The sequence below is a fragment of the Hypanus sabinus genome, chromosome 9 (assembly GCF_030144855.1).
Source record: "Hypanus sabinus isolate sHypSab1 chromosome 9, sHypSab1.hap1, whole genome shotgun sequence".
NCBI lineage: Eukaryota > Metazoa > Chordata > Chondrichthyes > Myliobatiformes > Dasyatidae > Hypanus > Hypanus sabinus.
Genome location: NC_082714.1, coordinates 110,060,353 through 110,087,397, shown reverse-complemented (window position 1 = coordinate 110,087,397; position 27,045 = coordinate 110,060,353). Strand labels below are relative to the sequence as shown.

At 38.0% G+C, this 27,045-nt stretch overlaps 1 protein-coding gene across 5 annotated transcripts in view; it reads right to left on the bottom strand.

Annotated features, from left to right (window-relative positions):
• Positions 1-27,045, bottom strand: part of pcif1 (phosphorylated CTD interacting factor 1) — a 110,284-nt gene that overhangs the window by 53,998 nt on the left and 29,241 nt on the right. For all 5 annotated transcript variants that reach the window (XR_009514047.1, XM_059980410.1, XM_059980408.1 and 2 more), the window contains 5 exons: positions 13,086-13,217; positions 10,698-10,912; positions 2,750-2,904; positions 1,219-1,366; positions 351-434 (listed from right to left, as the gene is read on the bottom strand). Coding sequence is in view for 4 of the 5 variants with exons in the window: in XM_059980410.1 (XP_059836393.1) it covers positions 351-434; positions 1,219-1,366; positions 2,750-2,904; positions 10,698-10,912; positions 13,086-13,217 (734 nt within the window). In the remaining variant the exon portion in view is untranslated. The remainder of the gene's footprint in view (positions 1-350; positions 435-1,218; positions 1,367-2,749; positions 2,905-10,697; positions 10,913-13,085; positions 13,218-27,045) is intronic.

Below are 27,045 nucleotides of genomic sequence, written 5' to 3'. Positions count from 1 at the left end.
TTACTTTTAAGCACACTAGGCCTCTTATTATGTCCTCTCTCTGTTCATCATTTCCAATATTACACATCATTTCCTTCTTCGGTGAAGATACTTTGGATACTTTCACTTGTCAGCACATTAGCATAGAACATTAACTCATATTTAGGAGTAATATTACTGAACACAACAACATCCCAGAAAGAGTTGGTTGTGATATTGTGAAATTGCAAAATCTATTTTTGTATTGATTCTGAGAACATACAATGAAAGATTTTAACTTGAACACTGTGAACTTCTCAAAATATACACAAATATGAAGCTGGGATCATCCCAAGATGAAGTAGTCGAAATGTTTTCCCCAGTAAACCAACCTGGATTCAATCATCCGCTTTGCCGACTCTGCGTATTTAAAAAGCAATCTTCGAGCTTCCTCCCTGTATTTAATACGAGACAATCTGCAAGATTAAAGATTTACAATGATGACACACTGGCAATTTCAACATAATGAACCATGTAGCATGAACATAAACCACAACAAAATGTGAGAATTATATCTTCATATTCATGTAACATTTCTTCCAAACAACTGTTATTGACAGAACCTGCCTTGCCATCAAAACAAAAATGCAAATGTGAGGCAATATATTCCTGAGTAGAATTGCTAAATACAGTAAAATACAGTAACTGCTCAAGCCACCAAGCACTTTGCTTTATTAACCATTTCCTGCATTTTATTATCTAAGTACGTATATGTCACTATATACCATCATGAGATTCATCTTCTTGCAGGCATTCAAAGTAGGACAAAGAAATACAACAGAATCAATGAAAAGCTACACAAAAACAATCAATGTGTAAAAGGCAAACCATGCAAATACAAACAAACAAATAAATAAATAAATACCAAGAACGTAAGTTACAGAGTCCTTGAAAATGAGTCCATAGTTTGTGGAATCAGCTCAGTGTTGAGTGAAGTTATCCACACTGGTTCTGGACTCCGATGGCTGATGATCAATAACCGTTCCTGAACCTGGTGGTGCGTACGCAAGGCTTCTGTATCTCCTTTCCGATGGCAGCAGTGAGAAGAATAGCTTGTTCTTGGTTGTGCAGGGGAGTTTATGCAGAGGGAATTACATGGATGGGTTGGAAAGTATTTGCAGTAGTCTTTTATGGAATATGGCGCACGCACGCACACACACACACACCTAATCTGTATTACCCAAAATAAAATCAAATTACCTAATAGGAATGTCATTCATTACTTCTCGGAACATGGAAGGTGACACGACAGGATCACAATCACTCGGCAGCAAAGGATCCTTGCCCTTGTCAATTGCCTTGCGTTCCAAAAGCCAGCGGTTAAATGAATCACGAGGTGGATCAATCCCTGCCAGGGCAAACAAATTGGTGTTAAAAGTACTCACAGACTAATATCTTGTCTGGATATTTCCATTTTCTCACATTTTTGCAGTAGCCACTAACTAAATGTAATAGAAAAACTTGTTTCAAATTGTCCATTATTTTCTACTATTGTGTATATTAGGTGTCACAACTGCAATTACTCAAAAAAAATTTGAATGTCATTTAAACAATGGGACAATCAAAATTTAAAGGAGAACATGTGCTTTGGAAGTAATTGAGTACAGGAAAATATCCACCAAATTTGATCAATGATTAGCTAGTTAATTTCAGGATTGCCTTTGAGAACATTACAACCAGTTTCAATTGAAAGAGGCTAGGTTTCCACCTTTTTCCCCAACTGTTATCCAATCTATAGTTGGAAAATTCATAATGGTTATTGGGTTAGGACACAAATGGTTTAACTACTATGCTTTCTAAATCAATTATTACTGCCTTGGCTAACACACAAGGCAAGGTTCAAGGAGGGCCTTCAGCAAGAGTCAGAATCTTGAGAATAAAACATGTTCAGAAAAATCAAATTCAACCATACCCTATGTAGTATTCCCTTACTCTATACTATAAAAACCCTGTTTCTGAAAAGAAGGAACATGCATTTACATTGCACCTTTATATTGTCAGGACAGAGTTCCAAACAACCAATGGTATACATTTGAAACATTTGATATTGAATATTAAGAAACATGACAGGCAATTTGGACATAGCAAGCTCCAATAAATATCAGAGATAAACAACCAGTTAATGAATTTTACTGGTTAATATTGCCCAGTACACCTTTTTCATTAGATGATACCCTAGGGTCTGAGGTGTTTAAAACACTGAAAACTGGGCTTGTACCAAATAAAGTTTGAACAGTGGAAGAGTGATTGAAACAAGAGATTTTGAAGAGGCTTGGCAGGGTCCACTTTGAAAACATCTTCTTGTGTGGAAAATCTAGAACTAGGCATCACTATTTAAAGAAAGTAAATCTCCCATTTAAGACAGAGATGAGCCGAAATTTCTTTTTGCAGAGAATCATGAGTCTTTAGAACTCATCCCCTCAAAGAGCAATGGAAGCACAATCTTTTAAAATTTTAAATTAGATATAGATAGGGTATTACCTAAAGTAGGCAAAAATGAAGGACTGAGGGAAAATAAAATCAAACATTTATTTACTATACAGTCAAGTGACTCCTCCTGCACAATTCATGTTTCTATGGCAAGTTGAAAGGAAAGGGAAATGAACGTTCCTGCTCTGAAAACAACCCTAAGCCTGAAGCTTGAAATGCTTTCTCTTTCACACTTTGTGATTTGTTTTTGTGCATATCAACAACTGTTGAACATTTCTGCCTTGCCAACTATAGGGATTACCTTCTCTCTGTTGACACAGCTCCTGGTAGTGTTGTCTCAGTTTTACTGTCAGTTGTGCTCGTAGTACTTCCACATCTGGATGTGGTGGAAACATCTCAATTGGAGCAAGCTCCTTAATCACTGCATTAGTTGGAATTTCAAGGTCCCAGTAAACACTGTAACACAAAATTGTAACCTGGAGTTTACATATCAAGCTTATATTTAGCTACCTCTAAGAATTTCATAAAATGAACTCCATTACCTAGAAAGTGGATTGTGCAGTGCAGACTTTTTCTAATGTAATTAAAAATAAATGCCTTTTGAGGGAAAAAACACAAAAACATGGTTAATCTCTGGGACTTGCATAGTTCATGAAATATGATCCAGTTGCTTCCAGTTGTAGTCCATTGCAGCACAGATTGATTATTTGACACATAGAATCCATGCAGAATGATGTTGTTCAATTTGTAATATAGTGTTAGTACGCCCGATGAAACTGGGTCATGTTTTGTCTGCTTCAGCAACATTGTTTTTTACTCACAAGGAAGTATCTTCTCACACCATTCTATTCAAGGCAATTGTGAAATTTAAAGGACTACTCCCACAAATGACCATACAAATCTACAGGACACTGAATTAGAGAGGCCAAATTAACCACAGCAACTTTGGATGAAGTAACTCCTTCCAATGATGCATTAGGGTTATTCAATTGGGTATACTTAATGAACTAGAGCAACAAGACATACCCAAGTGCTCAGAGGGAGGGGAGCAAAACAGGAGTATGTCATCAGTACAACCTCCATAAGAAGTAAGTCATTCTCCTACCAGCTCTCTGAAGAGCGATAAATATACATTGGCAATAGAGCTCAATCATCATTTTAGGCCCAGATCAATAATCTATTTAGGGATAAGCTACAGTCATGCTCAGACAGAGCAGCTCATAAAGGTCAAAGTCACTTTCACCATTTCCTAGCCTGGGATTCATTTCAAGGAATAGCATCTACACTATATATCCATGTTTTCTCTTCAATGCAATATTAAGGTGGTGTTGAAACCTACTGTCTTTTTAATCTCTTTTTATAAGATATTAGATGAATAAATATGAAGCTAAAGTTATAGCTTAATCATTTGTACTTTTTTTAAAAAGCAAACTTTCACAATATTATTGTCTTATTGGCAGAAGGTGCTATAGCTTTTCATTTTTCTTTGGCCAAGTATTAGCACATTACCCACGTGATGCAATTGTGCAACTACTGACTGGTTTATTCTTATCTAAAGAATTTTCTGTTAACTGGATTATAAAAGGTGATGGATTTTTCAGAGGTGACATCTTCATCTTCTTTTTATCTTTACTCTTTGCTTTTCATTGCTTTGTTCCTCAGCTCTTCACTTAGTTTGCTTAGTATTTGTGTGTTTGTTTAGACTTTAAGGTAAGAAATTGTTAAAAATCAAGACTGCTTGCCATTCCTGATCCCCAGAAGAACCCTAAGGATCAGTAAAATAACAGAGATCCAACAGTTTGGCACCCAAACGTGGGATGATTACTTGAAGAAAACTGGACAAAGAAAGGAAATTTCAAGCAAGCATCTGAGAGGCAAGACAACTTCTTCTGTTCCTTAGTGTCTGAGAAAGACCTTGGGAGGGTGGTGCAGTCAACCCAATGGGTGATGTTAACACTGATGTCAATCATGTTGGAAGGCAGCCGACACTGACTACTCCTCAGAAACAGTGACAACTTGGAAATTTCAAGGAGCTGCAAATACTGATTCAACAGAGACTTCTAGTGGCTTAAATGATGATGACTGTAATGAGGTAATTGGTCTGGCAGCTATGGCAAGACTTGCCCCAGTAAAAACTAAGAGAGAGAAAACATGCAAGACTGATGATTATGAAAGGAGACAGGAAGTTTATCATCAACTACCAGATCCAGAACAATATTGACAAATGGCCCAGGGAAGTTCTACATCCTTAAAAAGGAAGCTTAAAGACTTGGGTTGAATTTCAATGAATTAAGAACACATACAAATTGCATGGTGTTCAAATTTTAGCTACCATGCTAACAATTCAGCAAATAAACCAGTTGACAGTGAGTTGAAGGTGGTAGAGGGGAGGATAAACAGAGCTTACCAGATGATTGGGATGAAGTTAAGCAATAGTTGGAACAACAAACCCCAGTACAGGATGATTTAGGCTTCAGATGATGTTTCTGAATATGACAACTGCTACAAGACTGTTTGGATCACTTACTCAGAAGATCAACCAATAATTGGAGATAATATGGAGGAATCCACAAAAACTCTTTCAAATCAACCTTCATGGATGGTTTGAAACCAGACGTTGCCAAAATGGTGAAACTGACAAAAGCAAATTGGAGTGAAACTGTTGTTTCCTACAGCGATCTGGTGCGAACTGCTGAACAAGTAGAGTCCAATTGAAGTCCAAATAAGATTGGTACAGATAAGCCAACTGCCTACACCTGCTAACCAACTGAACAAGTGGAACTGGAATTCACAGCAATATGTTAATTTACTAATTGGATATGAATGTGATTTTTTTTTAATGTCTGCTCAATTACATAGCCCTTAAGGGACACAAAGTGAATTTGGACAAAGCATCATTGCAACAAGTGGAAGTGATTTCTTGGGACTGAAAATTTCCCAAGGCAAACAGGAAATCACTGAAGATCATGCAAAGGCTGTTAAATCATCAAAACCACCTACAACAGTTCAGCAACTTTGATCATTTCTGGGTTTCAGTAATCACAACAGAGCATGGACCGATTCATATGCTGCAAATGCTCAACTCCTTACTTGTGTGCTGAAAAGCAGGACACACTCTGACAACTCTGTGACTCTTAATGAAGAACAGATAGAAGCTTTCCGAAGCTAAAGGGGATATTATGTACTGCATCTGCATTGGGAATCCCTGATACAAGAAGATCATTTATCATATATGTCAATGAGAAGCCTGGCTACATGACAGCTGTTTTAACTCAAGAACATGGAGATCAACAGTGTTTTGTTGGGTATTACTCTGCCAAATTAGACAAATGCAGCCTTCAGATGAGGTTCATGTCTGTAAGTGGTGCAAGCAACTTACCTAGCAGTCACGACTGTTTCCAGCATTGTGCTAGATTAGAATTTAAATGTCTGATGTCCACACAGTGCATACTTTACTGACTATGAACAGGCCTCTCAAGTGACAGCTGTTCGGTGGTCCAAGTGGTCCACTGCTCCTGAGGCACCTAATATCATCCAACTAGCAAGTCCAGCTACACTGTTGTCAGTAGACATGGAAGATTATGATGATCACGACTGTGCAAGAACAATAACATGCCAAGAAGATGCAAATTACCATAAAGAAGCGCCTTTGCTGTACCCAGATCTGACACTGTACACTGATAGCTCCTCAGCCATTGAGGGAAAAATTTGAATGGCTGGTTAGGCTGCTGTCTCAGAAAATGAAGTGATGGCCTCAGGAACCATGGTTCCTGGTAATTCTGCACAACAGACAAAACTGAAAGCTTTGACTGAAGCAAATAAGCCAGCAAAAAGAAGATCAACTAATACCTACATGGATTCTCAATATACCTTTGGAGTCATTCATGATTTTGGAAGTTCATGGAGACAAAGAGGATTTCTTACAGCTGTGGGAACTCGTACGAGAACTTACTGAAGCCTTGCAATTACCATCAGAAGGTGCAGTATTAAAATGTAAAGGTTACTCTAAAATGACCACAATGGAAAGACATCAAAAAAGGCAGCAAGAGAAGGAATAAAGAAAATTGGGGAAAAAATGCAAGAAAACCCAATAATTAAAACTATGGAAACCAAGTTAAACACAATGTCACAGACGAGCATGCAAGATCAGTGCTCAAATGAAGAAAAGTGGCACTGGATGGAAAATTGTGAGTTATTAAAGGACAATGAAGCATGGAGATCCAGCACTAGTCATAGACTGGTGGCCCCATCTCAGCTGTTTGCTTATCTGACACTGTAGACACACTCTTCAGGACACATTGAAGTACAAAAGATAGTTGAGAGATTCTCCCAGTGGTGGTGGAAATCAAAATTCAGGATACAAGCTTGACAAATGGTTGAGAGATGTATGGCATGCTTCTCCTGTGGTAGCGCGCCTTACTCTGATTATCAGAAGTCACTTACATTGTTATTGTTTAGTTTAGAAGCTGCATCTGTTTTTCACATTGGATAACTGCCTGGTGTCCTGCTTCAAATATCCTGGGTATATAAAACAGCACGTGGAAGGGGTTTACTCTCTTCTTTCTTTGTTTAGGAAATCACCATTGGGAAGGTATGCTCTGTGTGCACTTTTAACTAACTATATTTGTTGATTTTAAGTATGTCTGTTGAGTATTTGGTTTCGTAGTGTCTGTAACTTGGGGAACAAGAAAGTTTGATCAAATTTTTACTGTTTTAAAGAAATGATTAATATACCTATTCCAAGCCAGTGCACTTCCTGTCTCACTTGCCAGACCCACGAAGCTGATTCAACATTATAATGCTAGAAAACAAGCCCCAGATCAATGGAGAAGCTACCTCAAGTACCTGATACATTTTTTACATCATCAGGTGGACTACATTATTTCACCAAAGTGCTAGGGATATTCAGATATATTAATAAGGGTGGACAAATTTTCAAGATGGGTGGAAGCCATCCATGCAAGAAAAGCTACTGTCACATACAAAGCCTAAATTCTGATTAAGGACTACCTTTCACTGGAAAAGTTTGTCAGGTTATGTTGTACTGATGAATAGTCTTTTAATTGCCCACATCACCCAAAGTCATCAGGATAAGTTGAAAGAATGAATGGCATCAAACAAAGACTGACTAAGGCTACATTCACACTAGACCGGATAATTTTGAAAACGCCAGTTTCACATAAAAACGATAGGCATCCACACTATGCGTTTTCTAAAATATCTCTGTCTACATTGAAACGGAGATTTCGTTGAATCTCCTCCTACTGTGCATGCGCAGGACACATCTACCAAAAACAAGCAACATGTTTGGTGTTGAATCTCGCTGTGCAAGACGGTGCATGTTTGTTCAGTTACAGACTAGAAAAACTTAAAACGATGGGCAACTGTTCACTCTCGCTCAGGAAGATTTAAAGGTTAAAAAAAAACAAATACTGAAGCGTATGGAGGCAACCGACGGGGAGTTCACGGACCATATGACCCGGCTGACGACGAACTCTGTTGCATTAATAAAGCACCTTGTTAAATGTGTAAAACATGTCTGCATCAGTATTAACTTGTATTTCCATACAATGTTACATTAGGCTGTTACACATTAATTGTCATAGAAGTACTTGCATAAATAGATAAACCACCTTCATACAAGCAAGGACAGAAAACAGGGCAAAGTGAGTACAGTATACTTATTTATTCAGTAAGTTATGAGTCCAAGTATTTGGTGAGTACACTTCTAACTCTTCTGGCTTCAATCTCGTTGCCGTCTGTTCTGAAATTGTTAGGTTTTGTTCAAGAAAACAAATAAATGGCGCGCTGCTGTCTGACAACGTTTTCAGATTTCTCTGGTTACCCTGTCCACATTGATCTGCCCAAGCAGTGTTTTCAAAAATACCCACCCTGGAAAGCGTTTCTGAAAAGCTCGGTTTCAGGAAACGAAAACGCTGTTTTAGTGTGGACAGAGGGTAAAAGCAAAGAGAAAAAGCTTCAGTTACAGATTTATCTGGCGTAGTATGGACGTAGCCTAAGTATCACGACAAAGGTGTACCATGGCCTACAGCTCCTCCTTTGGTTTTATGCAGCAATAGGGCAACCCCAACCAAGACAACAAACTGACTCCATTTGAAGTGATGATGTCACTATGTCACCACCAGATGCTCTCAATCTCAGAGAGGCAAATATATACATTATAGTCAACAGCTTAACTGGTTATTGTGTGAAACTAACCTAAGTTGTTCAGTCTGCTTCCCAAGAAGTTACTGCTTATAGAAGTGGTCCATTGGAAAGACACACCTCAATTCCTAGCAAATGGATCCTGGTCAGGAAACTGCACATGGAATTCCTGAGAGCTCGGCGGGAAGGTCCTTACCAAGTACTGTTGATTACCAATTCAACAGTTAAAGTAAGTGGATACATGCCAGCCATTGCAAGCGAGCTTATGTGAGTCCAGGTTAAGACCAGTACGGTGGAAAGACTTCGAGCATGAATATAATTATCAGGTGCTTTTTATTGGTCATATGGACTATATTTTGATGCTTATTGTTATGTTTTTGCCTGCTTCCCTTACTCATGATGTGCTGGTTGAAATGACTCACAATGAATATGTAGTACTATAAGTGCTTTTAATAAGTACTCTTTGATTATTCGGTAACACAGATAATTTAAATTTTTTTCTGCCTTTGAATTTTCATACGTGATTCTGCCAGAGTCCCTTATAGAATTAATGAGGGGACTGTTGAAAAACACATAAGATATTAGATGAATTAATTTGAGACTAAACTTGTAGTTTCATCTTTTGTATTTTTTTAAACAAACTTATGTATTTTTCATAGTATGTGGTGGTTTGTTCCAACTTACTGGCAGAAGGTGCTATAGCAGTTACATATGCCTTTATACTTTGCTTTGGCTAAATATTAGCACATTACCCATCTGATGTAATTGTGCAATCAGTGATTGCTTTATTCTTATCCAAGGAATTTTCCATTATCTGGATTATAAAAGGCGATGACGCCACCCTCATCTTTTTATCTTTGCTTTGTTTCTCACCTCTTCACTTAGTTTATTTAGTTTTTGTATGTTTGTTTAAACTTTAAATGATCATTACGAATTCTTGTAATCCTTAGGGAAGAACCCTAAGGATCAGAAAAATAAGAGTTCTAGCTTTGAACACGTCTTTGAGCATCAACCAGCAAGCTGAACAGAAATCAGATTTATGTAATTTACCAAAGTAGTCCATATTGTCTGTCATATTTTAGCTTCTACTACTAGGATGACTGTATTTTGGGGATGAGATATTTTCCCTTCTTCATTGGCTTCTAGTTCCTGTCCATTCTCCAGGAATGCAACTGTTCAAAGATAAAAACAATTGCTACAGGTTGAACAGGAGCCCATTGTAGAATTTTATGGAGAATCTTTATTAGTGGATTCTGGAAGGTTGCCTCAAATAAGACACACTTACCCAGGGTGAAATCATTTCCCCATTAAGGACTCTATTCCCTGCACATTTTCGTTTACAAGCATACATTATCACAAGGGATAATAAGAGTTAATTCATAAACTTTCACAAGGTAACTTACTGAATTATTGACAAACAGAAACTAGCTTTGCTATGGAAATTGAACAGGAAGTGTGAATGATATGTAATTCATATAAACAAGCCAATACAGGGATGAACCTGACTCCAGGCTTTATCTGTTGCGTAATTCTGTTATTGTAAGTAATTTTGATGTGTCCCGCTTGGTGGCGCAATAATATTAGCACCGGACTCTGGAGCGAAGGTTTCTGAGTACGAATCTAAATCTGGTTGAGGTTCGAGCTAGCAACTCGGCCTCATAACAAGAATAGCTTGCTACGGAAACACCGACATGACGGTGCCCCGATAACTCCACTGCTAAGTTAAGGGCTATTCTTCTTCTTCTGTTTAATGCTACAACTGATCCATGCCTTGTTTTAGGAAATGGGCCAGGTTGTGGATTGGATTAAGTACCAATACAATAACATAAACTTCAGTACAAATAGTCTCCAACCTCAACAGGTTTATCAGGAGCTTAGATCTGAGTGCTGATACTTGTACTTTACTAATATTTCTGCAGCTTAAATTTATGTATTAATATTAACCAGACTGAATTTGATTACTAATATTAAGTAGCTTGAATTTATATACTGATAACATCCAGTATAGTTCTGTGAAAATATTAAAATTAATAAGTCTGAGATTCAAAATTCCTTGCTGCCAGAATTTGATATTATGTACTTACGCTGTTGGACGGATATGTACAGGTGCAAGAACAGCTGATGACGAGGACGCTGAAGACGCCGATGCCCCTTGTGCCAATGACAACGATGATGGTGGAGGCTGTGGTTTATCATCAGTTGACTTGGATGCACTTCGGGATAGAGGTGTACTTGAAACACCAGAAGCGACCGGTGAAATAGGAATTGTCGGAGTTGTAGGAGTGAAGGAGGCATCTGTCTGTAAAAACAAATAAGTAATTTATTCAACAATTTCAGTTAACAAAATCAATCAACAGCTTGAGAGAAGAGAACTCTAGATACAGTGAACATTTATCTAATGGCTACATAACCATTGATTTTTTTTTGCTGGAAAGAAGCATAAAAGTGCTCTTTAGCAATAGTGTCAATTGTTGGCAGATTTATTTGCTTTAGAAATTGTTGGCCATTGGGGTAAGTGGCTGCTGGAAAATAATGTAAAACAAAAACAAAGGAGGGAATAGAGAAAAATATAAAAGACAGATAATGGAACCAAGGTCAGTTTATCTCCACTGGAATGTTTGAGCAAGAGGAACAAAGCTGACATTTTGCATACAAAAACAGTCACACAAAAATAATTAAGCTTTGAGGATATCATGTTGTTTGAACATTGAGCTGAGGTGCATACTGCAGTGGCATGTATCCAAAACAGGTCAATAATTGATAGAAATTAATGAGAAGGAAAGTAGTATTAAGTCCAGATAACAAAATAACAGTACTTCCTTGTGCAACTATTTTCTCTGCCACTGAATAATAGGAGACTGGGAGCAATAGAACTCCATACACTTGCATTATAGTATGAAGTCCATCAGAAGGAAGGCTTCAGACAAAATTTCTGAGACACCTAATAGATGAGTCAAAAACCAAACTCCTCTCAGTGTATGACAGTTCAGGTACTCTCCGCTGCATTTTGAAAGTCTTTGCCTGAATACTTATGCTTAATTGAATAAATGCTATAATTGATATGATTTAATGTTGAGCTGTCTCACCTATTAAAGGATTAATTGTACAACAGCAACTGATGTTACCCTCCTCCCTCCCCAAACTATTTGCAATCTTGGTTACCCACAGGCAGTTACAGCATTCTGAATGTGTTTTAATAAAATTAGAATTGATAGTTAATATCATTAATAGTTATATTGAACTACCAATAAACTGGATAAGGCCTCCACAGTAACCTCAATGCATCCCACTGATGTTTCCCTCCCAATACCAGGATTCTAATTACCCAGAATGTATTCAAGTCACAATAGGACACATACATAGAATTTGAACCCTGTTACACCTAATTCTCCCTGATTTTATATCAGCATTCAGTGCTCCAAGTTAAAATTTGTATCTTCATCCATTCCTTTTCAGATCAATTATTTAATCTTTCCTGCCTTCTATACTACTGTAGAACTATTTCTCTATCCATCTAATATTCCCTACTCACACTACCCTCTAACTCTTTTCTCAGACCCTGAACTTGATTATAAGTTTTTACATCTCAAACTTTGTCCAGTTGTAATGAATGGTCATCAGTCTGAAATGATACTTCTGCCTTTTTTCTCCACAGATGGCTGAGTTACACAAAAATGCACAGAATAAAGAGAATTGACAATGGAACAAGCAATGAAACAAAAGTTGGATCTAGAGGAGGTGCAAAAGGGAACAGCCAAATTGCCAAACCCCACTGAAGCTGCAGATCATAAATCAAAGTGCTGGAAGTACTTTGGTCAGTCATCATTGGAAGAGAGAAAGAGAATCAATGTTCCATGTTGATGACATTTCATCAGACCTACCTGAAATTATTGAACTCTGCTCTGAATTCATAAGGTTGTAATGTGCCAACAAGTACATCTGAACACACAAAATTAATCCCCCACCTGCAACTCTTTCCAGTGAATTACACTAAGATATTGGAGTGGGAATCTAATGAAAAGTTAAAATAACAGTTAACCAGAAGCTTGGGACACATTTACGAACCAAGTAGAGATACTCCATAAATGATCACCCAGTATGTAATTAGTCAGCTGAATGTAGAAGGGACCACGTATGAAGCAGCATATGCAATATACTGAAAATACTAGAAGTCTTGGAAATGATGGAAGTTGATCTATTAAATGAGCACTGAGGAACTGAGGTAAGAAATGAGGGTAGCTCTATTGACATTCTGAGAACAGGGAGGTTGAGAGCAGAAGTGCAGGAAATGGAACAGGTTGGATTGAGGAAAAATTAAAATACATGTCAGGGGTACTTCTTTTCTCCACTTCACTTCTAAAACTTGTCTGGGTTATAGCCAAAGGGTCATCAGATATTCACTGACAGGCAAAATGAATGGAAAGATTAGTTTTGACTCAGAAAATCTAAAAATAAAATCAGACAATTCCTACTCGGGGTTTTTTGAAGCTATTTGTTGATTGCTGCTGGGTATCCTCAGAATGTCGCCGCTTCCTTTGTGAATTTTCAGGTACGGAATCGCCTTCAGCCAATTCTACAGTTGCATTTAACCCAAGAGGATCAGACTACAAGAAAACAAAATTAAATGTTAAACTACAGCAAGACATTAAATACATTATTTTATCATAGCAACTGGTAATAATAAACATTTAATTTTGTATATTAACTTCTGTTCTTTTAATCTGGTATTCTCTAGACTAGGCAAAGTCTCCCACGGTGTTTTCTCCACTGTCTTCCTCTCCTTTTGTTATAATTTAAGTACCCATTTTTTTTACTACCTCCACCGTGTCTCTAGCACTGCCATCAACCCCATTACAGACAACACTGGCTGTAATCTCTTGCAAGCTTAAAATTCCATCCTACTTTTAACCCCACTTCCTTCTTTGCCAGATCCTGGTTCTCCCCCACTCTGTTATCCGATCCTTCCCCCAGTAATTTACAATTCCGTTTTCAACTTCCCTGTCTAACTTAAGTGCTCTATTCAACCAGGGATTTCCAGAAAATAAATCTGTGGCAGCACATTCTCATCTCCACTTTGGATGGTACTAAACTCACAAAAAGCATAGGAGCTATTGGCCTTTAATATCGTCATCCAAAATAAATCATTATTCAGAATCACCCTGGAATGGCAACACTGTAATTCTTCTGGGTTCATTTTCTATGACAACATCATTTAACTATTTCACTCTTACTACCTCCAAACTAACTTTTTTGTGAAGAAATCACGCTCACCCCCATCTCCTGATCAGCTCTCATATTTAATTTTATTTTAATTTTAGCGATACAGCTAGGAGTTGGCTCTTCCAGTCACACCACCCCAGCAATCCCCAACAAACCCGATTAACCCACATCTAATCATGGGACAATTAACAACGGTACGTCTTTGGACTGTGGGAGGAAACTGGAGCACCCAGTGAAAACCCACATCGACACTCCTTACAGAACCATGCCAGAATTGAACTCTGAAACACCCTAAGCTGTAAAAGCATTGTGCTAACTGCTACAATACTGTGGCGCCCTTGAATTCAATATTGCTTGAATTCCCTCAGACTTTGATGCTGCCTAACTCTAACTTCCTTAAGCTTTATAAAAATGTATGGTATCTTCCCCCCTAATTCAATCTTCTTGTAATGCAAATTTTAATCACTCCACCCTAGGCAGCTATGCCTTCAACTTGTAACCAAATTACAAATTCCCTCCTTAAATAATGCTCCATTTTGGTACTCTTTAAACTCTTTGTCCAAGTTTTTACATCTGCCCTAATATTTCATTTTGTGAGGCATCCAATTCTGTTACTAGCACTCCTAAAATACAGTTCTAAACATTTCACTATGCTAAAAAAAAATCAGACATGACCAAAGAGCTGAAATAAAGATGACAAAGCAGATTCTCTTGATGTGAAGGGAATTTTAACTCTAATATGGTGTCAAGGCTCCAAGACTGATAAGAAACTCTTCAATGCCAGTGTCAGATGTAGTACAAAGGAAGATGAATGTACTTGTTGGAAAGAGACAGTATTCTTTAATCTTACACATTTAAACACTATCAAATACAAAGTATAGACAGATCAGTTAGTCTGAGATGGAGACGTTAACAGATGACTCGAAAATCTGGATCACACAGGACAGGTTTTTACAAAACTCACTGAATCTGCATAGGAGACCACATCAAAGCTAGCTAACATCATATACTAAATTGACAGTATAAGTGAATGACTATTTCATATGGAAATAATATCTGGGGTCATAGAAGCCTGGAATAGAGATGGTAAGCAGATAAGTACTGCATTTCTTGTGTTGCAAAAGAAGATGTCATAGAAGATGCCAAAGTAGCGGCTGGCGAAAACATAAGAGAACCAGATTGTCCCAAGTGAAGTTTGCTTTCTAAAAGGAAACATGGGGAGCAATACTTATTCCTATTATGTCACAAACAATTATTATTCTTCACTCAGAAGGTCACAAGTAAAAAACAAAAACTCAGAGTAAAAAGCTATTATCAAAGAATATAGTAATGAGCAAATATAGTAGTTTGTAGATTTAAATGCACCATTTAGAAGTGACAGAACTTGTTCTGTCAATACAACACAGTTGAATGTCAAGTACAGGAAACAATGCAGTATCACTCTGAGAAAGCATTTAAATCTGGATAGATTTCTAAACAAAAGAGCTATGTTCTATCTGCATGGGTTGAATTAAAAGCCAAAAGTATGTTTAATCCATTGTAAAAGCTGATTTTGCTAACTGATATTTCTCACGTGTCAACTACCCTCTGAGTCCGACTGAAAGGTTTCAGCCCAAAACTTCAACAGTACTTTTTTCCCATAGATGCTGCCTGGCCTGTTGAGTTCTCCCAGCATTTTGTGTGTGTTGCTTGGATTTCCAGCATCTGCAGATTTTCTCTTGTTTGTGACCTTCTAACTATTGTTAATTCTGGGCTTTTCATGCAGGTCTTTTGCACGCGTGGCAGAAAGATTTCATTTCACACAAGGAGGTTCACAGAACATACAGCAAAGCAAGGCATTAAGAATCAATGGCTTTGGTGATGAGGCCCGCTCTGTGTAACGTGATGTATAACCTGGAAATTGTGTACATCTGAATGCCTTGGCAGTAGAACACCGGGAGGACTTCAAACATTTGACTCTTTGCTGAGCTGTAATGGATAAGCATCCTCCTTGTGTTTGTGACTTAGGGTTTTGGCAATATTTAAATTGATGGAGTATAAGTGTTGTACAGTTAATAGAAACATTAACGACTTTAACTGCCTTTTTTTTGCATCTGTTTAACTGCTTGACATTATTTCCAGATTTGTCCCTAACCACTAGATCCCCAATGAGATGCTTCAGTTCTTTCACTCAAGTAATGTAGGGAACGTTGCAATGGATGGCAAGGAACAAAATAATTCATTTCTGTGCTGTTGAGGGATAAATGTTAGCTGGGGCACTGGAAAGAAATCCCTTGGATGTCCTTAAAATAGTGATACAAGATCTTTTCTGTCAATCCTAAAGGGCAGATAGGATCTTAGTTTCACACTTAATTTGGTGTGGGTATTTCAACAATTAATACAAAATTTAACTAGGTACAGCAAGATTAAGAAAAGGGAACAGTGGATGAAATTGACAAAAAGCAAGAGAATGAAAGAAAAACAAATTCCTTTATTAAATAAATAAATCTAATGTTTCCCTAAAAATATTAAAGCTGTAATTAAACTTTTAATTGTTAAAAGGGTGTAAGCATGTAACAACAAGGTTCATACTGTGTGAGTTCAATATGCAATCAATGAGCAGACACATATACAAGTTCATTAGTGTAAAGGAAAGGCAAAGGGTACTGTCATGACAGCAGAGCGTGTTGCTGAATTTCCAGCATCTGCAGATTTTCTCATGTTTACACTTTGGACAGCAAGTTTTGAATATTCATGGTTATACACATTTGGTTTTTGTCTTAAACTACAATACTATCTATCAACAAAAAATAGAGAAAACCATTAACACTGCCATTATTTCATCTGCAAATTATGTATGGTCCATTAGTTTTGAATCCTTTGAGTTCTACTTCCAGTAGTATGTCTAGAGCTAGTGTTTTCGTAGGCTAGGGGGCGCCACCTGCAGATAAGAGCTAGAATAACAGTGCACAATATCCAAATCACCATTAAGAAGTCCCAGAAGATGGCAGCATTATAGGTTTAAAGTGAATATGTCATACATAAGAGCATAAATAGAGTTTACAGTATCTTTGCATAGTTTCCAAAGAAAACAGCTTTATTAAAACGTTTCTGTTTTGTATGTTATGAGTCAGGTACAAGTACTAATCTAGGATTTTACAAGTAAGGAATAGCCAAAGTTCAAAGTATGAGTAGTTGCAAGATGTTTGTGAACACTTTGCAATTACCTGCTTTTCCGCATTAATTACGCATAAAATGTGGTCTGATCTTCATCTAAATCACAATAATACACAAACACAAACTGCCTAAACTAATTGTGCTTTTCATGTCTTTATTGAACACATTGTTTACTCATTCACATTCCGGGCTGGAAAAAGTATGTGAACCCTGCTATTTAATAACTGGTAGAACCTCTTTTAGCAACAATAACCTCCACAAACATTTCCTGTAGCTGCTGATCAGACTTGCATAGCGGTGAGGAGGAAATTTAGACCATTCCTCCATACAAAGTTGTTCAGGTCATCAATATTTCTGGGATAGCTTGCATGAACAGCCGTCTTTAGGTCATGCCACAGCATTTCAATTGGGTTAAGGTCAGGACTCTGACTTGTCCATTCTAAAACACAAATTTTCTTCTTTTTAAACCATTCTGTTGTTGACTTAATGGTGCGTTTTGGATCATTCTGTTGTTGCATCATTCAACTTCTATTAAGCTTCTGGCAATGGACCGTTAACCTGACATTCTCCTGTAAAATGTCTTGACACAATTTTGAATTAATTGTTTCCTCAACAATTGCAAGGTGTCCAGGCCCTGAGGCAGCAAAGCAGCCCCAAACCATGATACTCCTTTCACAATGCTGCACAATTGGGATGAGGTTTTGGTATTGGTGTGCACTTCTGTCAAAAAGTTCAACTTATGTCTCATCTGTCCACAGAACATTCCCCATAAGTGTTGTGGAACATCCAGGTGGTCCTTTGCAAGCTTGAGACATGCAGAAATATCTTTTATGGAGAGCAGTGGTTCCCTTTGTGGTGTCCTTCCACGAACACCATTCTTGTTCAGTGTTTCTTCTTATAGTGGACACATGAACAGAATCTTTAGCAAGTTCTAGAGATTTCTGAAAGTCTTTTGCAGTTACCCTTAGGTTCTTATTCTCCTCATTCAGCATTGCTCATTGTGCTTTTGGTGTGATCTTTCCAGGACACCCACTCCTAGGGAGAGTAGCAACAGCACTGAATTTCCTCCATTTGTAGACAATTTTTCTTACTGTGGACTGATGAATAATCAGGATTTTAGCAATGCATTTGGAGCCTTTTCCAGCTTCATGCAGCTCTACAATTCTTCTTCTGATATCCTCTGAAAAGTTGTCTTGATTGAGGCATGATGCACATAAACAGATCTTTCTCAAGAAGAGCAGGCTCTGCCATTAACTGGTCTGTGTCTTTTTTATAGGGCAGACAGAGGTCTTCTAACCCACACCTCCAATCTCATCTCATTCACTGGAACACCTAACTCCAAACAGCACTTTGTAGAAGACATTACCCCAGTTGTTCATATAGATTTTTGAATCTAGACTGTGATTGTTTAAATGGTGTATTCAGTATTGATGAGAAGTACAATTGTTTGTGTGTTATTAGTTTAGGCAGATTGTGTATTATTGTGACTTAGATGAAGATCAGACCACATTTTATGAGTAACTAATGCAGAAAATCAGGTAATTGCAAAGTGTTCACAGAAGTTTTCTTGCAACTGTATAGTTTATACAACATTGAGATTTGTCTCCTTATAAGCAGCCACGAAACATAAAAAAATAGACCATTAATAAAAGATTGTCACCCAATGAACAAAAAAATCATGCAAATAAAAAGTAAGCAAATAACTTTCAGAACTAAAGCTCATGAAAGTGAGTTCACAGACACAAACCCAGTCATCACTGCAGCTGGCCCAGGAGCCCATTAGCTGCAGGCCATAGCCTCAGTTCAATGCAGAGATGAATAAACCTTGCCTGGCATTGAGCTGAACACTAGCCTATCCATCACCTCCAGCCCTGACACTCTGATCTTTTCAATACGGCCCAGCACTTAAAATTAGCCAAACCACAGCTCATTCTTCGCTTTCGCACCAGGGACCTGCCTCCTCAATTCAGCCCATATTCAACTTTCCCAATCTGGCACAGCGCTTAAATCAGTCAAACATCATCTCGTTCTTTGCTCTTGGGCCTAGGCTCTGCTGCTCAACTCAGATCTGCCACTTTGAATCGATTCCAAGTCTGCTCCAGCAATGGTCAGTCACTGGCTCATTCCTTGTTCTCAGGCCCAGGCTGCACTGCCTCAATTCAGCCCATACACGCCAAGCCGCAATTATCCTGAACCTATAGATGGTTCAACAGCTCAACTCCAAAAGAGAAGTTATAGACCATTGATTGCAGTGATCGTTTTCCAGAAAAAATGTGATTTAATAAAGTAGTTAGTAGTTTTGTTTGTCACCGTGTTTCACCAGTGCCATCTTAAGCCAGATATCATTTATGATATACACTCAATTTAAAATGCAACTGTATTATAAAGTATGTAACATAATTGTTCATTTAACTCCAAGGATATTTCCAGCAATGTCGTGGTAAGACGTGCATGTGAAGATTTTCTCAAAAAGTGTTCAAGAAAGTAGCAATGATTAAGAAATGACAGTAGTACACTGACATACAAAAGGTGACGCAAGATCCTTTCTCAAGATGAAACTACTCTTCCAAGGTAGCAGGATTTGCTAAACTATTGATTAGAAAACATATGGGATCCTGAGGTTCCAAAGTTAAAGAACAAAGTACAAACCCCATTTCCAGAAAAGTTGGGATATTTTCCAAAATGCAATAAAAACAAAAATCTGTGGTATGTTAATTCACGTGAACCCTTATTTAACTGACAAAAGTACAAAGAAAAGATTTTCAATAGTTTTACTGACCAACTTAATTATATTTTGTAAATAAACACAAACTTAGAATTTGATGGCTGCAACACACTCAACAAAAGTTGGGACAGAGTTAAAATAAGATTGAAAAGTGCACCGAATATTCAAGTAACACCGGTTTGGGAGACTCCACATTCAGCAGGCTAATTGGTAGCAGGTGAGGTATCATGACTGGGTGGAAAAGTAGCGTCCATCAAAGGCTCAGTCTTTGCAAGGAAGGATGGATCGTGGCTCAGCCCTTTGTGCCAAAATTCATGAGAGAATTGTTAGTCAGTTCAAAAGGAACATTTCCCAATGCAAAATTGCAGAGAATTTAGGTCTTTCAAAATCTATAGTACATAATATTGTGAAAAGATTCAGAGAATCCAGAGACATCTCAGTGCGTAAAGGGCAAGGTTGGAAACCACTGTTGAACACGCGTGATCTTCGAGCCCTCAGGCGGCACTGCCTAAGAAACCATCATGCTACTGTGACAATTATAGCCAGCTGGGCTCGGGAGTACTTCAGAAAACCATTGTCACTTAACACAGTCCGTTGCTGCATCCAGAAATGCAACTTGAAACTGTATTACGCAAGGAGGAAGCTATACTTAACTTTATGCAGAAACGCCGGCGAGTTCTCTGGGCCCGAGCTCATCTCAGATGAACCGAAAGACTGTGGAACTGTGTGCCGTGGTCAGATGAGTCCACATTTCAGCTAGTTTTTGGAAAAAAACAGGTGTCGAGTTCTTTGTGCCAAAGATGAAAATGACCATCCAGATTGTTATCAGCGAAAGGAGCAAAAGCCAGCATCTGTGATGGTATGGGGGTGCATCAGTGCCCACGGCATGGGTGAGTTGCATGTATGTGAAGGTACCATTGACTCTGAGGTGTATATTAGGATTTTAGAGAGACATATGTTGCCATCAAGGCCACGTCTCTTCCTGGGACGTCCATGTTTATTTGAACAGGACAATGCCAGACCACATTCAGCACGGGCTACAACAGCGTGGCTTTGTAGACCACAGAGTGCGTGTGCTTGACTGGCCTGCTGCCTGTCCAGATCCATCTCCTATTGAAAATGTATGGTGCAACATGAAGAGGAGAATCAGACAATGAAGACCACGGACTGTTGAGTAGCTGAAGTCTTATATCAAGCAAAAATGGACAAAATTTCCAATTACAAATCTACTACAATTAGTATCCTCAGTTCCAAAACGATTAAAAAGTGTCATTAAAAGGAAAGATGATGTAACACAATGGTAAACATGCCTCTGTCCCAACCTTTGTTGAGTGTGTTGAAGCCATCAAATTCTAAATTTGTGTATATTTACAAAATACAATTAAGTTGGTCAGTAAAACTATTGAAAATCTTTTCTTTGTACTTTTGTCAGTTAAATAAGGGTTCACGTGAATTAACATATCACAGATTTTTGTTTTTATTGCATTTTGGAAAATATCCCAACTTTTCTGGAAATGGGGTTTGTATAAAGCGGTAAAATGCACGACAAACTTGCATAAAGCGTTATTTACTACTGATTAGAAGACTGTGTCCAATTCTAGTAATTTGACTTTAGACAAGGCAGAGAAAAAGATTTAGAAGAATGATTCTAGGGAACAGAATTCATCTATATGCTTACATTGGAGAAGCTGAGGTTCAACTGCTATGCACAAAATGAGGAGAGATTTGCTGGAGGCACACATCATGACAAATATAGATAGGGCAAACTGAGACAAGCTGTTCACAACAGCAGGTAGTTAAAGGAACGAAAAACAAGATTAAATTTTTGAGGCAAACAGTACATGGAAGAGATGCTAAAAAAACTTACGAAAAATAGTTATGCTATGGAATTTATTGGGCAAGGCTGGATCTATCCCTTCCACAGATGCTACCAACTTACTGAATTCCTCCAGCATTTTTTGTATGTTACTCAAGATTCCCAGCAATTGCAGAATCTCTTATGTTTAGAATCTACCAGTGTCTTTACAGAGAAGCCATCAGGGCCTGTTTCACTGTTGTTGCTTGCTGTGTTCTGCTGAGCATTGTGACCATGCATGCTGGCGCTGGAATGTGTGGTGACAATTGTTGTCTGCCCCCAACACATCCTTGAGGCCAAATAACACATTCACTATATGTTTCGATGAACATGAGATAAATAAATTTGATATAAATAACTGCATTCCAGGGGAGCAAAGTAGAACAAGAAATACAAAATCCTGTATTACATAAGAGATGGAAAGATGCAAGTATACATGAGAGATGACAGGTTTAAAAGAGGGAACAAGGAAAAATATAGAAGCATCAGAGAGGGATTAAAAACATTCAGTCTTTATCAAGATCTGCAGCTTAAGTCATTGCAAAAGAGGGCTAACATTAGAAATCCAAAGTGCAGAAATACTGAAAATAAAGCAGAGTCACTTGGTTATACTTATAAATAGATAGGTCACTGGTCCATTGAGATATATTGTAGGTTGCTGAGAGAACCATGGAAAGAAAAGCCACAAACCCCAAAACTGTAGATTAGTTAATTCAACATTTGGGCCAACTGTTTACCAACTTTAAGAAGGTACGCAGTCACATTAGTAGCCACTGGCATTAGTAAGGTAACTACTGATTCTACAAAGATGTTTTACTCAGTGATACAGAGCACCATTTCAAAACCTGCGAAAAAAAAACAAAGCTTATAGAGCTTACAGATATTCTAAAAGAAACAGTGAGTAGAATTATTACAGTGCTGAAAGGGGCTATTCAGGCCATCAAACCTAGATGGAGTTCAAGAAAAGTCCAGTCAATCTTATTTCCTGGCTCCTTCCTCAAAGCCCTGAATGTTATTTTCCTCCTCATGTATAATATCTTCGAACATTATGATCGATTTGCTTCCACTAGCACAAAAATATATTTTTCCATAAAAATACCTGCTTCATGTCAGGCTAACCTTTCTCACACTGTGAGGGTTTGATGGCCCAACAGCTTCTTTTCAGTCCTGTAATAATTCTATTAATTGTTCATATTATCCAGAAACTGTGAATAGCACTGTGTAACATGATCTTGTTTCTATCTAACTTCATGGAACTCCATATTAATCCACTTCTCCTGGCCTGGACCATCAAGCATTTTGTCCTGGTGCTCTGGACCATTTAAGCCAATTTTCATCTCCACTCCTTGGCCTCCTTGTAAAATAACAGAGGAATCGTGGCACAGATCATATGTCTCATCCAATCTATGTCCACATGAGCAGCATCCTACTGCATTTATGCTTGAAGTTTACATGTCACTGCTTCAATCATGAAGTTCAGTAGCACAATATACAGAATGACAGGCTGTTTTCAGAGTTAAATCCTTGGTCCCTCATTCTTAAATCCTACTTTCTACAGAGATCTAGAATTGGAGTTAAAGCATACATGTTGTTTTACATTAAAGGCTTATTAAGTATGTACAGTATTATTCACCATGTTGCCTTGGCATGGAAAACAGTTGCAAAGGCTTCCAGGTTCTTTTTTAATCATGTAACTTAGTTTGATTCACGGTGTACCTTTCACTGCTAAAGGATATATTAAAGTGAACATTTTCTTCCTTCAATTACAACACTGGACACAAGGAATAGCTCCTTGCAAGTAGCTCAGAAGTCTAGAGCTGTTCTAAGCTCAAAACATTTGGTTACTATAGTGGTGCTTCCACTGCTCTCAATCAAGCAGAATTTATTTAAGTTCTTCCCTTGTGGAGCCATGTAGAAATGAAGCAAAGGACAAGTGACTGATGTGCCTTGTCTTTAACGTCTTTGCACTTCTCTCTAAATACCTGCCTCCCTTTCAATTCTTCATATGTATATAGTTATTTATTCATCTCTGCCATCAACTTGTGGGGCAAGCTTCAGAAATGAAATCACTAAATTAAAAAAAATACTTGTAGCATGTCTAGATTATCTCAGGGTGGATAATGAGTTGAATATCTGTTCTCAGAGCACTACTCATGAATTTTGATGTATGGTCAGTACAAGTACAGATTTTTATTTCTGTATTTACATATTTGAAACAGGGTGTGGTGCAATCTGTGTTCTGCAAGACTGGAGTTCCAGGGACCAGTAAAGGGAGTGAGACATAGCAAAATAACAGCTACTATCAGTTGTAGGAGTTTCACGGTTTTTTAAAAATTTAAGATTATATAACAACAATTGTAAAATTGTTGAAGAGCAATTGATTGTAAGGTAAAGGATCAGAAAGTTTATGTTTTTTTCAACACCTTTCCCGAGCACTAAATAAAATGATAAAGATGCTCACAGAAAATCCTACTATAAAAAAGTTGCTGGCCTTGCCACAATGTTTTCCCTTGTTACATTTTAAGAGTTAACTGAAGGTCTCATTTTACATACTACCTTTAAAAAGTTAACCACAACAGAAATTTGAATAACTTAATGACATTCCACCTAATCAAAAACAGCATTCTATAGATAAAGCAAACAGCATCGAAACCAGTGATTCACAAGACTGGAGTTTCACTCTTTCCATGTTGTGACAATGAATGATTTTAAAGTATGCATACTTAGCAGAGATAGGTCATATGATTGAACACTGCTGCAACAACTACCTCTCGCTCAACATCAGCAAAACTAAAGAGATGATTGTTCATTTCAAGAAGGGGAGGGGGGGGCAACATGTGCCAGTCTACACGGAGGAAAATGGCAGTGTAGAGATGTAGCACGTTTAAATTCCTGGGGTATAACATACTGGATGACCAGCTCTGGGCTCAACCCATAGATGGAATCATAAGGAAAGCACACAAGTATCTACTTTCTCAGAGGATTAAGGAGGTTCAGCTAGTCCTCGAACACTCCACCAAACTTCTACAGTTATACTGTTGAAAGTATCCTGACTGGTTACATTATGGCACAGAAAATTAAATGCACAAGAACTTGAGAAGCTACCCAAATTAGTAGAACTTGCCCAATACATCATGGACACCTTCCTCCTTACCATTGATAGTATCTACAGGAGGCACTGCCTCAAGAAGGCAACATCTTTTCCCAAAGACCCCCACCACCCTGGGCATGCCATTTTCTCACAGTTCAAGAATAGCTACTTCCCTTCAACCACTGGGTTCTTGAACCAACCAAAAAACCCTAATCACCGCAGTTTAGAAATACAAAGACTAAAATTTTGCACTAAAATGAACTTTGTTGTTTATTTTTGTTCTAATTATGTTCTTCCTTGTAAAACACTGTGTATAATTTATGTTAAATACATGTTTGTTATGAACGTTGCTCAGGTGATGTTTTGTGCCTGTGATACCACTGCAATTAAAGTTTTTTTTATTGTGGCTGTCCATATGTGTACTTGTGCATATGACAAAAACTCACTTTGACTTTAAAAATCACAAATAATGCAGTAAAATTACAGATGGTGTCAATTAGACCTTCAAGCCCAGGTGGTAGAAAATACAAAAGGAATCCAGGGATAAGCAAGGGCAACAAAAGGCCTGGTATTGACTGAACCAGTTAATGAGGCTGGTGAAATTTCTCCTCTTCTAGGTTTTCTCTGCTAGACTCTTCGGGATCCAAATGTTCTCATGTATTCTACCTAAAAAGCCTTAGGAGTATTTTATCACTGAACTGTCAATTACAATTAATAAAAATTAGAATCATGAAAACCAAAACATTGCAGATGCTGGCAATCTGGAAATACTCAGTAGGTTAAGCAGCATGTGAAGAAAAAGAAACTGGAAATGTCCTCATTGACAGTTTAATGAGGACACAGAGCAAGAGGAAAAGAGAACATAAAGAAAAAAGGACCATAAATACTCTGAACTGAGACAAACAAAAAACATATTTTTGAACTGTATAATGAAGAGCCGCAAGAAATATTGGGGTCAGGCAGAGCTAACAGAGAAAGAAAATCTGAGCTAATATTATAGAAATATAGAAAACCTACAGCACAATACAGGCCACAAAGTTGTGCCAAACATTTCCCTACTTTATTTTTCTAAGCTCCATGTACCTATCCAAAAGTCTCTTAAAAGACCCAATTGTATCCGCCTCCACCACTATTGCTGGCAGCCCATTCCATGCACTCACCATTCTCTTCATAAAAATCTTATGCCTGTCATCTCCTCTGTACCTACTCCCAAGCACCTTAAACCTGCGTCCTCTTGTGGCAACCATTTAAGCTCTGGGAAAAAGGCTCTGACTATCCACACGATCAATGCCTCTCATCATCTTATACACCTCTATCAGGTCACCACTCATCCTTCGTCGCTCCAAGGAGAAAAGGCCAAATTCACTCAAACTATTCTCATACTGGCATGCTCCCCAATCCAGGCAACATCCTTGTAAATCTCTTCTGCACCCTTTCTATGGTTTCCACGTCCTTCCTGTAGTGAGGAGATCAGAACTGAGCACAGTACTCTAAGTGGGTTCTATGGGCATATGATAGGAAGACTGTAAGGTATCTGGGTAGAAAATAAACCGCTGTTCCTCAGCTAGCTGAATCTTGCTAAACAATGCAAGAGGCCACAGACAGATATGTCAGAGTGGGAATAGGATAGTGAATTAAAATAGCAAGCACCAAGAAACTGAAGTTCATCCACATGGTCTGAATACTGGATGCCACTTTATAGACACCTATCTACATTTGGCTTCTCAATGTAGGGGTGACCATAAAATGACTAAATGAAATATAATGGAAGAAGGCCTTACCTTCTACATGATCTTACAATCTTTTTATACCTTCATCCCACACTAAGGGTTCTCTCTTACTTTCTTGAAAAGACAGTAAGTTGACCTCTACTAGCGCAAACATTTGCCACTGGCTAAACTTATTCACAAACTGAGTAACAACTCCTTCAACTCCACTCACCTTCTCCAAATCAAAGTTGTAGTCATGGGAATTCACATGAGCTCAAACTGCACCCATCTTTTCAAGCCCCTTTTCTGGTTCATCAATGATAGCATTGGTGCTGATTTCTGCACAGAACTACTTTTGCTGCAAATGTAAACATTGCTCTCATTATCAAATGGTCAGTTTCATTTTCTTCCTTTCCCTTTCAAGGGACAGGTTAACAACAAACATCAATTACAAGCCCACAGACTTACAATTTTCTCAACTACATTTGCACTCACCGCACCTCCTATTCCATGCACCCAGTTCCTCTTATCTCTGCTTTATCTGCTTGATGATGAGACTTACCACATGTACCTCTGTGTGGCCTTTTTCCTTCCTTTTACCATAATTGATGGCTCCTTTGACTACATCTCAGTTCCCACCTTCCATTCTCCTGCACAGGTTATAGCTCCCCAAGTC